The following is a 16,734-nucleotide window of genomic DNA, read 5'->3' as shown; positions in this document are numbered from 1 at the left end:
ACAGACTCTAAAGTATGCTATCTATATAGATGCAGCAAACAGTTTTAATATCACTCAGAGATTTTGTTCATTGTGTATTGGCATGTTTTAAGATCAATGCATAGGGAGGCTGGAAATGCATTCTCTGCATATATCTACAAGGTTAGCAGAGTAATTAATCATTTCCACTCTGGCAATCTGCTGCACCCTCCCCCTTCCCCTTTATGGAAACAGCACAATGCATATACTTCTGAAGTTATAAGGTGGAGTGGACAACAAACACTGGATTTATTGTGAGGAAGACCTACCCTGGGCAGTTCTAACAAGGAAGGGATATGGCTGCCTCTCACTTTGACCTTGCTATGAGCCAGTGTAGGTCCCCACAGTGAGGGCTTCCAAGCCTTCTGAGTCAAGGTACTGATGCTGTGGCACTATGTCCATGAACAGAGATAACATGGCCTACTTATATATCTCAGTTCTTTTTTCTTTTCTTTCTTTCTTTTGCTTCTTTTTGTTCCTAACATTTCAAACTCTTCTTTTAGTATCATGATGTTTTAGTTGGTGAAAAAACATTATGCTATTTCCTCTTGCTGCTTCTACATTTTCACTTTAAACTCTTTAAGCCTTTTTCCCCTTGGTGTTCTTGTATAATAGTTCCTTGGCATATAGCCTGGACCTGAATGATTCTGGCAAAGCTTCAAAACTTCCTATGTTGTAGAATACAGGACCCAGTCAGGTATTTTTCAAGAATGTTGCCAAGCAAGTAAAAGCTTTACAAATATGTCTATTCCTCTTACAGAGGGAGAGGAAGGAAGAAGCAATGTTTGGGGGTGTAGCTGTCTCAAATAGAGTGCCTTTTGAGTTAATTGATGGATGCATTTATTGATTAATTGATTACACACCTGCTGTACTGTGTGCCAGATATTGTGGTAGGCATTGGAGAAACAAAAACTATGAAGCTATTTCTACACTCAGTGACCTTATATACTATAAGTTATATAGCTATAATTGCGTTCATATGTACAACATGTTAATGGAATTTTTATATATATATATTTATATTAATCTTAAAGGGGGCTTCTTGAAAAGAGGGACCTACCTGTGCTCACAGCTGAACTATTAAAACCTCCTACAATTCAGAGCCGATGAAATAGTTATTTTGAGGGTCTCAGTTACCTATCCCAACACAGGCCATCCTCGCAAAAATGAAGTATGAAATCCAGAAAATAATCATTCATGTTTCTATATAGCATTTGAAAGTTTATAAAACGTTTTCCTCAGAAATAGGTAGGACATGTGTCCCTATTCCCATTGTGAAGCTAAAGAAACCCAGATTTGTTCAGGGTCACAAAGCTAGTAAATGTCAGATCCAGGATTCAAACACTTGTCTCTTGTTAGTCTAGCTCTCTTTCCACAACACCACATTGCCTTAGCAGACAACTAGAGGAAGTATCGAATTGTTGGGTTAGGGAGATCAGACAGTGGGTGACTGGTAAGTCTCAGTCTAGCACTGGCAGAAAGGCCTCCTAATTGGTATAAAGGACTTATGGCCATAGGTAGGAGAGATGATCCTAAGGTCACAAAACCTGGCATTCTGTGGCAGGGCTCCAATCCATGGGAAGATTGGAGGAACCAGAGTGATGGACAGGAAACCAAAGAATGGAATCCAATTCAGAAAATAAGAAAGGGCATAGTAACTAGAACAAGTAACAAAGTAAGGAGTTGGTCCCAAGGAACAAAGAAATAGTCCAGGGTCTGGAATTGGCATGCAAGTTCAGAGAGCACTGTTAGAGCTGAAATCTTGAACTATATGCCTAAGGATCAATGTACTTCCCTTATCCAGGGACTGGATCAGTTACAGGTTCTGAGGGACTGAACATGGAGGTAATGGGTGATAAAGCAACCACAACTTGGATGTTAGAAAGTATCACCTCTAAGATCCCTCCCAACTTTAATAATTAAAGTTTTATGATGTATAGACAGTAAAAAAAATGTTAGGAAAAGAATACTTTACAAAGCTGAGCAGCACAGTGTAATAGAGAGAGCTTTGGATTTGCAGTCAGAAACCTACAAAGGCTGCAGGCAATGGTCAATATAAGGACAGAAAGCAGGGAGGTCGTTATAGTAACTAGCAAATCAATTAAAGCTCATTACTTCAGACTTCTGTCTAAAATAGACACGTCAATAGGACCCCAAATTTACCTTCTCCACAAGTTTACTTACCCACCTTCTGAAATTACCAAGAGCCTATTGCTGAATCAGAAATACAGGCAGTGTTGCTAATGTTGTTTTCTCTCCATATTGTTATTATTAGGGAAACTTGGAAGATCAAATCATCCAGGCAAACCCCCTTCTGGAGGCCTTTGGAAATGCCAAGACTGTGAGAAATGACAATTCTTCACGCTTTGTAAGATAACTTATTCCTATTTGATTCCTAAGTGCTCTACAAATATACCTTAATTCTAGCCTGGAGCTCGCCTAAAGAGAGAAACAATAATTTAGCCCAACATTCCCTAGCTCATATGCCCTTAGGCCCATTTCAAAGACTTTCCTACTAATAAAAAAAAGGCTTCGGGTCCAGTGAAGAAACACTCTCAAATTAATATTTGAACTCAATGAATACATTCAGGGTTCCCAATATCCAAAGCCAGGATCTCAGAAATAGCTTCTTTAGCCTTTGTGCAATCTCTAATATAGATCTATTGTACTAACCTAGTGTCTTTGTTGCTAAACAGGGGAAATTCATTAGGATTCATTTTGGAGCCACAGGAAAACTGGCCTCTGCTGACATTGAAACCTGTGAGTCTAGGTGCACGTCAGGCATCTTAATTTCACTCCATTGGATTCTCACAGGATTTTAACCATCAGTTTTTTCTTTTACTCTTTCAGATCTCTTAGAAAAATCCAGAGTGACATTTCAGCTGTCCAGTGAGAGGAGCTATCACATTTTTTACCAAATCATGTCCAATAAGAAGCCAGAGCTCATTGGTAAGTACCTAGGAATGTACATTCTTCAATTCTGGGTCCATAAATGTTTGTTGAATGAGTAAAGTACCTTTAGGATTAGTTACACATGATTCTTTTTTTAAATCAATTTTATTGATATATTTTGTTTTTATATCACCTTCATTTCTTTCCTTATTTTTCAATTCATGGAACAAAACAAATATTTCCATGAAACAGTACAATACAAAGATGATTTGATATGAAACTGCAAATCTACCACATATAACTTGCTATTACCTCCAAATATACAACAATTTTATCATGTAAATTTTTTCCTTCTTTTTCTACCCCCACCCCTAGTCTAGAGATGGCTACCATTAGACATAAATCATCTTATATTACCTTCATTTATGAATCCTCCCCCTTGCCTAGCCAGTGAGCCATCCATTGTAACAAAAATAGAGAAGAAAAGGCATTTTAACAGTGCTAACCTACATGTCAACCAAGACTGACAGTATATGCAATATTCTCCATAGAGTTTGCAAAGGCAAATGAGGAAGAGAAATACATTTTTTCATTTCTTCTTCATGCCTAAACATGGTCATGAAAATTGCAGTGTTCAGTCTTTTTTTTTTCATCCTTTCCGTTCACATTGTGGCTATGTGTGATTCTAAGGGGAATTATTCTGCTTCACAGACCTGCTTCTCATTTCAACCAACCCTTATGACTTTCCCTTTGTGAGTCAGGGAGAGCTCACAGTGGCGAGCATCAATGATGGTGAAGAGCTGTTGGCCACAGATGTAAGTATTTTATTTTTTAGGAAAAAAACATAGAATGTCAGAATGAGAAGGAAGCAAGGATTTTTTAGTTGTAGAAAATTCATATCAGAATTAGAGTTTGAAGGAACCCTTGAGAGCAATTAAAAATCCCTAATTTATTACAAATGAAGAAACTGAAATCTAGGAGGGGAGGAAACAATGATTTGCTCTACTTCGTAAATATTTAGTAAGTGTCAGATTTAATTGTAGTCAGACAACTGGAAAGGAAAACTAAGATCTGGACCAGGGCTGCCAGGCTAGTGAGATTCCATTTAGAAAGCACCTCAACATAGGAGACACAACAAAACCCTTATAAAAATGGATGCTAGTTCTACTCTGTGACTTTTTAGTTAAAAGTAAAATTCTTTGTGTTTTTATGTTTTCAAGTGTTTTATATTTTTAAATAACTTTCACAGCCATTATCTCATTTGATTTTAACAGCTTCCCTAAATAGAAATAACAGGTATTACTTTCGAGTTCATTTGACAGATGAAGAAACAATAACCTAAAAAGTTTAAGTTACTCACCTCTTGATAAAATCAAGATGAATGGCAGAGTGGAAATTAAAACTCAGATCTCTTGACTCTCAGTTCCTTACACAGCAATCTTTGATCCTCACTCATGATCGGCACTCACCTCTTTACTAACATTATCTTTTTCCTCATTTCCCCAAATCTCTAGATTTCCTCACTGCCACCTCTTTAGGCACACGGCCTCCTAACCCAGAGCAAATAGGCTTCTGTCTCTTCAGCACAAGAAAATCCCTATCAGTGGCCTGCTCCCTCCCATGAAATTTATAGATGCATGTAGTCAGGCTGTGTCTTCCAAGTTAGATTATACCTAGGAAAAATCCCAGTCCAGGACACCCTCTTGTGACACACCATAGAATTTTAAAGTTCACAACTTAGGAAATCAATATATATTGTTATATGTTATGTTGTGTTATATATCACACCACATCATGTCATATCATTATATTATTTTAATTTAAAAATATATATTTTTTTATTAAGAAGGTTGTGTTGGGGGCAGCTAGGTGCCACAATGGATAAAGCACCAGCCCTGGATTCAGGAGGATCTGAGTTCAAATCTGACTTCAGACACTTGACAGTTACTAGCTGTGTGACCCTGGGCAAGTCATTTATAACCCTGATTGCTTTGCGAAGAAGAAGAAGAAGAAGAAGAAGAAGAAGAAGAAGAAGAAGAAGAAGAAGAAGAAGAAGACGGTGGCTGTGTTGTTAGGGAGATAGAGATGAATGCAAAACCAAACTAACATGGGCAGAAGATCCCAGTCAGTGGTTCTCAGTACTCATAGCAGCCAGAAAACAAATCCATAAACAATGAATGGGCACAAAGAGCAAAGATCCCAACAGCTTTATACTTGGGAAATTCGGAAGTTCTTCCCCCGATCCTCCCAAGAAATCTCAAAAGAGCAAATTTTTCATTTTGATTTTAATTATAAATAATTAATCCTCAAATCAGGTTGTGTTGAAGTCAGCTCTTACCTACTCAAGAGAGCCTTTTGATAAATTTTCATCATTAGCATTTACTTCTTGGAAAACAAGCAAACTACAGATGAGGGCTTGACTTTGTTTTGGTGATTGTCTAGATTTAAGAAGGTGATGGAGAAAATACACATATGCAGATAAAGCTTAAAATGTATCACATGTATATTTTTTTTCCATTGAGCAAATTGTTAAACACCAACACCCCCCTGTCCCCAACTCATCACACTCTAGTCCATAGCTATACAAACATACCCATGTGCTCCCTACTTCCTAACCCAAGAACAAAGTCAAGGTCTTTGCCTAAAGAAGAGATGTTTTTGAACCTCTGTGACCCACTAGGAATATGTACCTTCTTACCCTCAGAATGCCATAGACATCCTGGGGTTTAGTTCAGAAGAAAAAAATGGAATCTACAAGCTGACTGGGGCTGTGATGCATTATGGGAACATGAAGTTCAAGCAGAAGCAGCGGGAGGAGCAGGCAGAGCCCGATGGAACTGAAGGTAAAGCCATTGGCCCAGAACATGGCTTGGAATGGTCCTCCCTCTGGAAATGAGGTTCATAAATTGATGAGACTAGGGGGCAGCTAGGTGGCACAGTGGATAAAGCACTGGCCCTGGATTCAGGAAGACCTGAGTTTAAATCCAGCCTCAGACACTTTACACTTACTAGCTGTGTGACCCTGGGCAAGTCACTTAACCCCCATGGCCCGGCCAAAAATAAATAAATAAGTTGATGAGACTAGGAGAAGCAGGCCTTGCTTTAAGTCTCTGTTATATTCTTGAAAACTGCATAAACAGAATTTTGGTCAAATTAAATCTTATCAATGCATAAAGGGAATCTCACTATCTAAAGAAATCCTATACTGCATAAAGTAACAATAGTGTGTGTAAGTAGGTAAGTAAATAGTGTGTGTAAGTAGGTAAGTATAAGAAATCCAAAAATCCTTGAGTCCAGTATTCCATATGCAACACTACTAAGTCCCATCCCTATACCTTTGCACAATTGATGCCTTATTCCTGGAAGTTTCTCTTTCCTTATATCCATTCTTGGAATTTCTCATTTTCTTCAGGGATCAGTCTATTGATAACTACTACCAGCAGCCTAACCTGATCCTTTAATGCTGTAAGCATGAAAAAAAAAATTGTAACTAAAAAAAAATTCATGATTTTTATTTATTTTATTTATTTTTTATCTTATATTGCTTTATCTAAAATCCTTAAGCCTGGTGACAGTTTCATTTTTAACCTTTATATTCCTAGTGCTTACCACATGGTCTAGTATGTAGTAAATACAAAAGCAATGCTTTTTTGAACATTGACCATTTTCTTGATTCCTGGTGCTTTTAATTTTTAAAACCTTTATTTTACAAATACCTTCTTACCAACATTTGTTAGTTACACCCCAACCCTTAGCAGAGAGCTGTAATTCCTATATCAAAAAAGATATTTGTAAAGTGTTTAGCACAGTACCTGGCACGTAGTAGTATTAGTATTATCATGTGTTAGACCATAGTCCAAAAAGACAAATCCCATTCTCCAGAAGCTAGCTTCTCAACCAGCTCTTCAATTTCCAAATCTGCCTTTCTCTTCTAAAGTTCTTGCCTTTGATTGGCAGCAGTGATTAAAAGTATACTTTTGCCATTCAAATCTTCAAATTCTTGATCAAGAAGCAGTAACTTTTAGCTTCTTGACTTTAATACTCAAAACTGTATTGTCATAGATAAGTAACCCTTGATTGTATTTGTGCTTCTTACATCACAGTATTATTCAGAAAGCATTTGGTACACCCTAAGGTGCTATAGAAATGAGTTACAATTACGTATCATGCATTTGTGTATATGAAATATGATAATACATTAAAAAGTCAGGGAGGGGCAGCTAGGTGGCACAATGGATAGAGTACTGACCCTGGATTCAGGAGGACCTGAGTTCAAATCTGGCCTCAAACACTTAACATTTACTAGCCGTGTGACCCTGGACAAGTCACTTAACCCCAATTGCCTCACCCAAAAAAAAAAAAAAAAGTCAGGGAAAATTCCAAGGTTTAGTTGAACACCAGGAGATGGCCTTCTGGGACTAACCCTATTCTCCATTCATCGTAGTGGCTGATAAAGCAGGATACCTTATGGGTCTGAATTCTGCTGAAATGCTTAAAGGTTTGTGCTGTCCAAGAGTGAAGGTTGGAAATGAATTTGTGACTAAAGGACAAAATGTCCAGCAGGTAACTTTCACTACGTGGACAAATCAGTTCTATTCTGGGATTTTGACTGTAGCTTTAGAAATCCTCATTTGGATCCCTGGGTGATCTTTTATAAAGGTACTTAATTCTGTGGGTGCCCTGGCTAAAGCTGTCTATGAGAAGATGTTCCTGTGGATGGTCACCCGTATCAACCAGCAGCTGGACACTAAGCAACCCAGACAGTACTTCATTGGTGTCTTGGACATCGCTGGCTTCGAGATCTTCGATGTGAGTGACCAAATTCTCAATATTTAATTAGTCTGCATCATAACTTGATTTACCACAGCATTCCTTGTTTCTCTAGTCTCACTCAGAGTGTTTGACTCACTCAGTTCAACAGCCTGGAGCAACTGTGCATCAACTTCACCAATGAGAAACTGCAACAGTTCTTCAACCACCACATGTTTGTGCTGGAGCAGGAGGAGTACAAGAAGGAAGGCATCGACTGGGAATTCATTGACTTTGGGATGGACCTGGCTGCCTGCATCGAGCTCATTGAGAAGGTTAGAGAACAAAGGATGAATTAATTATTACTGCATCAACACCAATCTCCTTTGGCTAGTCTATGACTTAGTTGTCATAACTATATTCTGTATTCCATATGTTCTTAATATGTTGTATATTAGCAAGCTGATGGCTTGGAGTTCAAAGAAAATTAAACACTGTTGCTCAGAGTACATTTCAGACACCCAGACATCCTCACAGGAAATATCTCAGTGCTGGCCAGGGAGGCTATGGCATTTCCTTTTCAGCTCCACTATTCAAAACCCTTAAAATTAGCCCCATGATGATGAAGTGATATGACATGAAGCTAGGACTGAATGAAGGTAAGGAAGGAGACTTTCATCCTGGACATGGTTGTGGGAGGAGGAAAATTAAAGAATCAGTCTGAGGCTCTAGTCTGGGAAGGGGGAATATTTAAAATCATATTTTCTAAATCCTAAAGTGTTCTTCAGCATTTGGCTCAAAAATACTATATTTTTTAGAAAGTAACTCCTCTTTTTGGTTCAATATGGACAGGGACAGGTGGTGGTGGGAAGGGAGAAGAGACTGGGGGGGACTGCCTTTCCATCCTCAAACCACCTAAATGACTCTTTCTAAGAACAGGAATTGTCTGTGTCTAAGGAGTCATAGTGCTGCCATTGGGGTATCATGAAAAGAGCATTGAACTTGTAGTTAAGTGCTGAGTTTAAGTTCCAACTCTGAAGCTGATTTGTTCTGTGACTTTAGATAATGCACTTGACCTCTTGCCATTTCTTCCTCTTTAAAGCTCTGTCAAATGGGAAAAATAACACTTGTAGGGCTTAATTCTCAGGGTTGTTACTAGGAAATTATTTTAAGCTAACATGAGATGTTATTATCTAGATAGAACCAAGTAACACATATCATTTCTTTGCCTCAGATTTTTGTTTCTTGGTGCTATTGTGGACTCCCCTCCTAAGCACTGGTTATTTTCATTCTAAACTCCCACTGGGATTGAGATTTAGCAGCTCTTGTTATTCACTTCTTTCAACCATGGTGTGTTTGATGCATATACCTTTCTAAGGAGGAAAGAGAGAAATTGAGTGTCTGTTGCCTTCCTTTCAGCCAATGGGTATTTTCTCCATCCTGGAAGAGGAATGCATGTTTCCCAAGGCAACAGACACATCTTTCAAGAATAAGTTGTATGACCAGCACCTGGGCAAATCCAACAACTTCCAGAAACCCAAGCCTGCCAAAGGAAAGGCTGAGGCCCACTTCTCTCTGGTGCATTACGCTGGCACCGTGGACTACAACATTGCAGGCTGGCTAGACAAGAACAAGGATCCCCTGAATGAAACGGTAGTTGGGCTATATCAGAAATCCTCACTAAAGCTGCTTTCTTTCCTTTTCTCCAGCTACTCTGGTGCAGAATCAGGTATGATCTCTTTCCTTCAGGGAAGCTCTGCAGTCAAATTTCAAAGCTGCCTTTATGTGTAACAATCACTAGTATTCCAAAGACTCCCATGAGCAACAAGAGGCCAGATATGGCCAATTATGTAGAGTTCAACTTGTTTACTTATTATAGGTGTCTCCTGTTCGTTTGTTTCTTCCTCTTCCTTACCCAGCTAGACCCAATAGAGATTTCAGAGACAATGTTTGTCACAGAGTTTAGGCTTAATTAAGTAGCAGGAGTTTTTGTGAAATTCTGTCTATGACTGGCATGATGCTTCATGTACAGTCATCCTTAATTAATTCATTAATTAATCAGTGCTTAACAAATGAATAAAATGAATGGAAGTCACAAAAACTAATGAAAACTTCACTAAGTCCAAATAAAGATGGGAAATGAAATGTAATGACTTTGAAAAGTGAAAAATTCATTCATAAAATAATTTTATTTTGTTGGGGTTTTTTTGGTGAGGCAATTGGGGTGACTTGCCCAAGGTCACACAGCTAGTAAGTGTTAAGTGTCTGAGGCCAGATTTGAACTCAGGTACTCCTGACTCCAGGGCCGGTGCTCTATCTACTGCACTACCTAGCCACCCCATATAAAATAATTTTAAAGGAATGCAATTTCATTACTGCTGAGTCCCCATGTTATTTTGCTTCATATAGGTCAAAAGATTGTGCCATTGTGAGTTCTCCTTCTACTGATATAAATAGCACCCTGTCCATGCCTTAATAAATAGTCTTCTGTTCCCAAAATCATTTCTCATATGGTGGATAAACTTCTCATGAGAAACCATTCTTAATTTATCAAGGCTTATTTTGGACAACCATGTATTGCTGGCTTTGTATTTAAAGCCTGAACAGCATTGTATGAACCATCAGGTCTTGTTCTTTGCTGGCAATGCCTTTGAGAAACTAGGGTCAACTCCAACCTCAATGAAGCAACAAAGTAGGACTTAAGCCCTTCACAACCTGGCTTCTACCTACCTTTCCAGACTAATTTTATAAGGAATTTAATAAAGTATCTCATGTAATTCTTGTGGAAAAGATAAAGGGACATAGGTCAGATGATGATGATAACATAGTTCAGAGTATTCTGAATTGATTGTCGACATAATGGTCACTCATAGATCAATGTGAATTTGACAAGAGGTCTCCAGTGGATAACCTCAAGGATCTGTTTTTGGTCCTGTGCTATTTATCATTTTTATGAATAATGGATGGCTTGCTCATCAAATTTAGAGATGATACAAAACTGGGAGGAATGTTGACTAAAACACTGGATGATAACATCATGATGCAAAGGGGTTCTGAGAGGCTATAAAATATTGGCTACAATTGAATGTTTAATACATTTCATGAGAACTCTTATACTTGTATCAACAAAAAGTCAACTTCATATTTACAAAATATGGAAAGCAAAGTTTGAAAGCAGTTTGTCTGAGGGGCAGCTAGGTGGTGCAGTGGATAGAGCACCAGCCCTGGATTCAGGAGGACCTGAGTTCAAATCCGACCTCAGACACTTAACACTTACTAGCTGTGTGACCCTGGGCAAGTCACTTAACCCCAATTGCCTCACCAAAAAAAAAAAGAAAGAAAGAAAGAAAGAAAGAAGGAAGGAAGGAAGGAAGGAAGGAAGGAAGGAAGGAAGGAAGGAAGGAAGGAAGGAAGGAAGAAAGAAAAGAAAGAAAGAAAGAAAGAAAGAAAGAAAGAAAGAAGGAAGGAAGGAAGGAAGGAAGGAAGGAAGGAAGGAAGGAAGGAAGGAAGGAAGGAAGGAAAGAAAGAAAGAAAGAAAGAAAGAAAGAAAGAAAGAAAGAAAGAAAGAAAGAAAGAAAGAAAGAAAGAAAGAAAGAAAGGAAGGAAGGAAGAAAGAAAAAGAAAGCAGTTTGTCTGGGAAAAAAAGAACTAAGGATTTCATTGAAGTCAACAGCTTGACATGGCATCCAATGTTTTTGGCTACTGAAATGTTCAGCTACATTAAGGGAGAAATCATTTTCAGGAATAAGGAGGAGATGGTGCCACTGCACATTGCTATAATTAAACCTTATCTCTACTCTCAATTTTTGGTTCTGGGCACCACCATTTAAGGATAGACAAACCAGAGAGAGTTCAGAAAAAAGCAGCGAGGATGATAAATGGCCTTGATCCCATGCCATGTGAAGGAGGATCAATAGAATAAACAAGTGACACAGCCTGGAGAAGAGAAGACTCTACTTCAGGGGGGACATGATAGATATTTTAAGGTATTTGAAGGGTTGTCATGTGGAAAAGGAGTCAGGGCTGTTTTGCTTGAACCTTGATGACAGAACCAGGAGTAATTAGAGCTGTCAAAAGTGGAACAGGCTGCCTTGAAGGATAAAGGGTTACCTGTCACTGGAAGATTTCCAGAGGAGGTTGTATGACCATTTATTAGATATGTCATAGTGAAGATTTCTCAGAAATTATGTGATTCTGATATTTCTCTACATTTTTTCCAGCCAAGCTAAACTATTAACTGTCAAACTTGTCAAACTTATCAAACTTGGTGAGATTAAGTGACTTGCCCAGGGTCATACAACTTATAAGTGCCTCAAGTGGTATTTGAACCCAACTCTTCATATTGTCAAGTTCATTCCTTAATATGCTACAGCCTGGTCACAGAGACCCTGTAGAAAAAGTGGAGCAGGTTCAAGGGCCCCTCCGATTGGGTATTTCAATCCAAATCTTTCTGGAAAGGGAGTTTTCTAGGTTCAATAAAGAGGACCTTAGCAAGTTGTGTTCTTGTATGGAAAATCCGAATTCTTTACACTCACGTAGATAAGTAGTATTTTGAAGTAGTAAGTAAATTTTACAGCTGAAGGTGAATTGACTGGAAATACAATCTGGAAGAGATGTCAAAGAAAGAATTTAAATTAGAATCTGAGTATATTGGTGGCTGCAATCAGAAACCTCAATTCAGAATTTATGATAATCCAGAATTTATGATAAAGCCGATAGGGTTCCTATTGAGTATAAAGAACAGAGTAATTGTAGTTCCTGTTTATGTACTTTATCATGTGGACCTTTTGAAAATCTTTTTTTTCATTTTTATTTGACTTATTGATGTCCATCTATATAATAATGTATAATATTTTAATTAGGGAAGACATTGTGCTAGATACCAGGAATATTTAGATAAAAACAAAATAGCCCCTGCCTTCAAGGTAATTATGTTATACTAGGATAATATATATGCATAGAGAAATGAAGATGGTTTGAGAAAGGGGAGAACACTAGCAGCGTGGGAGTGGTGGTGGCCAGGAGGGGATAAGAAAAACTTCAACTGGGAGGTTGTACCTTATAGGTATAAGGAAGCTAGGGAATGGCAGACATAAGGAGGGAATACATTACAAAAATGAGGAGTTGCTGAAATTGGAAAGCTTGTGTAAACAAAAGTGGAGAACTATCTTTACATGTAAAGGGAAAAAATACTTTATTACAAATAAAAAAATAATAATTAAAAAATGAGGAGTTGCCTATGTATGCAAATGTAATAAAAACACCTGGGGTATATAGCCTATAACTTGAGGCATTTATAAGCTATGTGACCCTGTGCAAGTCACTTAATCTCTCTTGGACTCATGTAAAATTATAAGGGTTGGACTAAATAGCCTCAAAGTTTTCTTCTAGATTTAAATTTGGGACCTTATCCTTTTTAAAAACAAATGCACTCTATGGCCCAACCTCTGTATTTCTTCCAAGGTGACTCTGGTGGCAGTAAGAAGGGCGGGAAGAAGAAGGGATCTTCCTTTCAAACTGTGTCTGCTGTGTTCAGGGTATGTGGTTGCCCCTTCCCTTCACTTCTCTCTCCCTGTCACACAAATCCTTCCCCACTCCTAACTCACTTGGTTATTTGTTTCAGTGTGGAAAAAAGCATCTTGCAAATATAAAATTCTTTAATTGGGTTTATGTTGCAGGAGAATTTAAACAAGTTAATGACCAATCTAAGGAGCACTCACCCCCACTTTGTGCGCTGTCTAATTCCCAATGAGACAAAGACTCCCGGTGAGTAAATGATCTATTAGACATATAGCCATTTGGTATTGACTCTTAAGAGCTATTAAATGTTTGGCAACAGCAAAGACCTGCAGTCAGCATAAATAATGTGTCCTATAGTTTGCTAGGTCTAAAAATATCTACTTTCAAGTAGCTAATGTTCCAAAGACGACTAAAATAGAAAAGATATGAGGTGCTCCAGTAGAGGGATTATTTTCCTGAGAGACAGCTTGATGATAGAGGACAGAGTGTACAATGTTAGGTCAGGAAGACCTGAGTTAAAATCCTGTCTCAGATATTAACTAACTGTGTGACCATGGGCAAGTCACTTAACTTTTGCTTGCCTCAGTTTCCTCATATGTAAAATAGGAATAACTATAGCACCAATGCCCCAGGGTTGTTGTGAGGATAAAATGAGATATTTGTAAAAGCATTTTTTAAACTTTAAAGCACTATACAAATGCAAGCTGTTATTTTCTTCCCCTCCATTCTCCTCCTCTACCTACTTATATCAGTCATAGAATCATACATTATTAGAGCTAAAAAGCATTTCTTCCTGTGTTCCCTCAGAATTGATGCATATAGCTGTTTTGATTAGAAGAGATCGGGCAGCTAAGTGGAGCAGTAGATAGAGCACCGGCCCTGGATTCAGGAGTACCTGAGTTCAAATCCGACCTCAGACCCTTGACACTTACTAGCTGTGTGACCCTGGGCAAGTCACTTAACCCCAATTGCCTCACCAAAAAAAAAAATCAATGTAGAATGTTTGGAACTGGGGAAATCTTTAGACATTATCAATCCAACCAATTCTCCCATCTTCCTTCCCCTATTCCCATATTATACAAGAAGGGAAGTGACTTGATTAAGGTCATATAGCTTTCATTGGGGTAGTGAGCACTAGAACCTAGTCCTACTGGCTTTTCTGATCAATTTGCCTGTCCTTGCTTCTATTTGGCTTTATGGTTATTTTCTAGTTGTTTCATGGATCTGCTCTTGTCCCCTGTGTCTCTTTGTCTCTGTCTCTGTCTCTATATGTGTGTGTGTATGACTATATTTATCTCTCTCCCTTTCTCTATAAACTGTGTTTCTCTGTTTCCATGTCTGTCTCTTTGTCCCTGTTTGTCTTTCTGTCTCTGTTTGTCTTTCTGTCTGTCTCTGTCTCCTTTCTGTCTGTCCATCTGTTTCTCTCTCTCTCTCTCTCTCTCTCTCTCTCTCTCTCTCAATTGATCTGCGCCCTGGTCCCTGGCATGACTAGTCTTGGTACAATCTTTGAAGAAAGAGAAGTTTCTCACAAATTCTTTCTAACCCATGCCCCCACCCAAGGGCGCTCAGGTACCCTCAAAGCACTCAGGCTCACAAGACATTGAACAAATGAGAAATTTCATTGAACTCATCCAGAAAATTAGCCTTTCTTATCTAGTGGTCCTTGTATGACCTTTCCTTCTGAGGAATTCCTCCTTTTCTTAGGAACTTTACAATCCACTTACTTCACAATATCAATAAAGGGATAGGTCTAGGTTGTTCCTCAGTAAATATTATTCTTGCTATTGATACCTATTCCCCTTGAGAGCAAATAGAATGGCCTGAAGATCCTTCTTTTCAAGTGAAGATGAAAAACCTTAGAAAACCACAGAGGGAAGGAGGTGGAAGAGAGGGTTCACAGAAAGAGAAGAGAATTATCTAGTAGCCTTGGAGAGAAATATATAGCCCAATCAGAATTATTAGCCTGAGACTAATTGAGTCAAATATTAGGTACTGTACAGAGAGACAGAGAGAGGTATCTGCCTTGGAGGAAAAGTTCCTTAATTGAGAGACCTCATACCCTGGACAGGTTCACAGAAAGGAAAACCAAGCACCAGGGTGGGGAATTGTGGTGGATAGCCATTTAGCAAAGATTATTGAAGGTGAAAACATAAGTGTTACGATCATCAGAGCTTATTTCAGACCACTCAAAGAGAAAGAGGAAATTTGAGAGTTTGAGAAATAGACCTCAAGCCCGGCAACGAGGCATGGTATAATTATGATGAGGGACCTCAGTTATGCATACATCTGCTTGAGTTCCCTCTTTCTGCCAAAAGCAAAGCAGCTAACAATTGACTGACTTGCCTTAATGATACATTCATGCTTTAAGAGGTAAATTTATATTCTGGATTTGATTGTAAAAATGATAGGGACCTGGAAAGTGACCTTTCAGTTTTAGAACCCAGGATAGAGAAGTACTCTAGGACCTTTCAGGCAAGGCAAACTCATTCATCCATGCATTAATCAACAAGCATTTATTTGGAAGCTAATATATGCCAGATTTATTCTTGGTTTCCTTGAGTCCCTCAGCTGGAAATAATCATTTCTTCCTTGAAATATGCATAGTGCTTATCATATTCCATTCTGTATTAAAAGTATCGAAATAGATGAACTCTATGTTCTCTTCCAGCCTTAACTTTCTATTATATTGTGGGTTTCTGATTCTGTATTGAATTACATTGTGTATTTGTGTATGTGCTGGATTCCCTCCTCCATATCCCATACCAGACTACAAGCTTTATAGGGGCAAGAAACATTTTTTAAAACCTTCCCAGAACATAGGACAGTGTTTTGCATGTAGTTGGTACTCAATTGATGGTAATTCAATGTTGTAGACAGGAGGTCTTATTATTATCTGTATCATGATCATTTTATCAATGGAAATCTCTACTGGAAGGGATATATTGATATAGGCAAAAGAGTAAAGTAACCTCGGCTCTAATCTCTGACTGTGAACTTTCATCTTTTTTTGTTTTTTTTGGTTTTCTCATCTACAAAAGCAGAATCATTTGTGCGAGTGTGTATGTGTATAAAATGATAAAGTTCTTTTTTTCTAGCTCTAAGAAATCTTATGTTATGGTTCTATCTAGAGCCTCCCCCATCACAATTCAATTCCTTCTAGAGACTGAAGTCATAATGATAACTTTCACCTATTGCCTAAGTGAACAAAACTTACGAATTTCTCTGATCCAGTTCCCAATCCTGCTCAGACTCTTCTATTTTGCTGAGCTACATAAAGGCAAAAATGGGAAAGCTCTAATCTTGTTACTCAGATAGCATTAAGACATGTGTCAAAGAATTGGACCTGCAAAATTTTGCAATCTGAATTGGAGTGATTCAGTCTGAGAGGTGTACAGATCCTATTTTCCAGCCTATTTAATGGAAGAGAGAAAATATCACTTGGCCTGGGATTTCCTTTCCAGGTTCTACTTTCCTTATCTCCATGCCCATTTCTTCCTTCTCTGCTTCCCCAAGCAAATGTTGAGCAACCTAGAGAATTGCCTAATGGTACATCCT

General features: G+C 38.3%; 1 protein-coding gene across 1 annotated transcript in view; it reads left to right on the top strand.

Annotated features, from left to right (window-relative positions):
* The window catches only part of LOC122753675 (myosin-13-like), a 78,778-nt gene that overhangs the window by 16,361 nt on the left and 45,683 nt on the right, over positions 1-16,734 (top strand). The window contains 11 exon segments of the mRNA XM_044001250.1: positions 2,294-2,386; positions 2,715-2,778; positions 2,869-2,967; positions 3,622-3,725; positions 5,615-5,753; positions 7,355-7,473; positions 7,570-7,719; positions 7,824-7,994; positions 9,079-9,388; positions 13,123-13,196; positions 13,338-13,425. Coding sequence (XP_043857185.1) covers positions 2,294-2,386; positions 2,715-2,778; positions 2,869-2,967; positions 3,622-3,725; positions 5,615-5,753; positions 7,355-7,473; positions 7,570-7,719; positions 7,824-7,994; positions 9,079-9,388; positions 13,123-13,196; positions 13,338-13,425 — 1,411 coding nt within the window.

This window comes from Dromiciops gliroides, chromosome 4, assembly GCF_019393635.1.
Source record: "Dromiciops gliroides isolate mDroGli1 chromosome 4, mDroGli1.pri, whole genome shotgun sequence".
NCBI lineage: Eukaryota > Metazoa > Chordata > Mammalia > Microbiotheria > Microbiotheriidae > Dromiciops > Dromiciops gliroides.
Note: the sequence above shows the minus strand (reverse complement) of the source record. Positions and strands in the feature narration are given on the sequence as shown.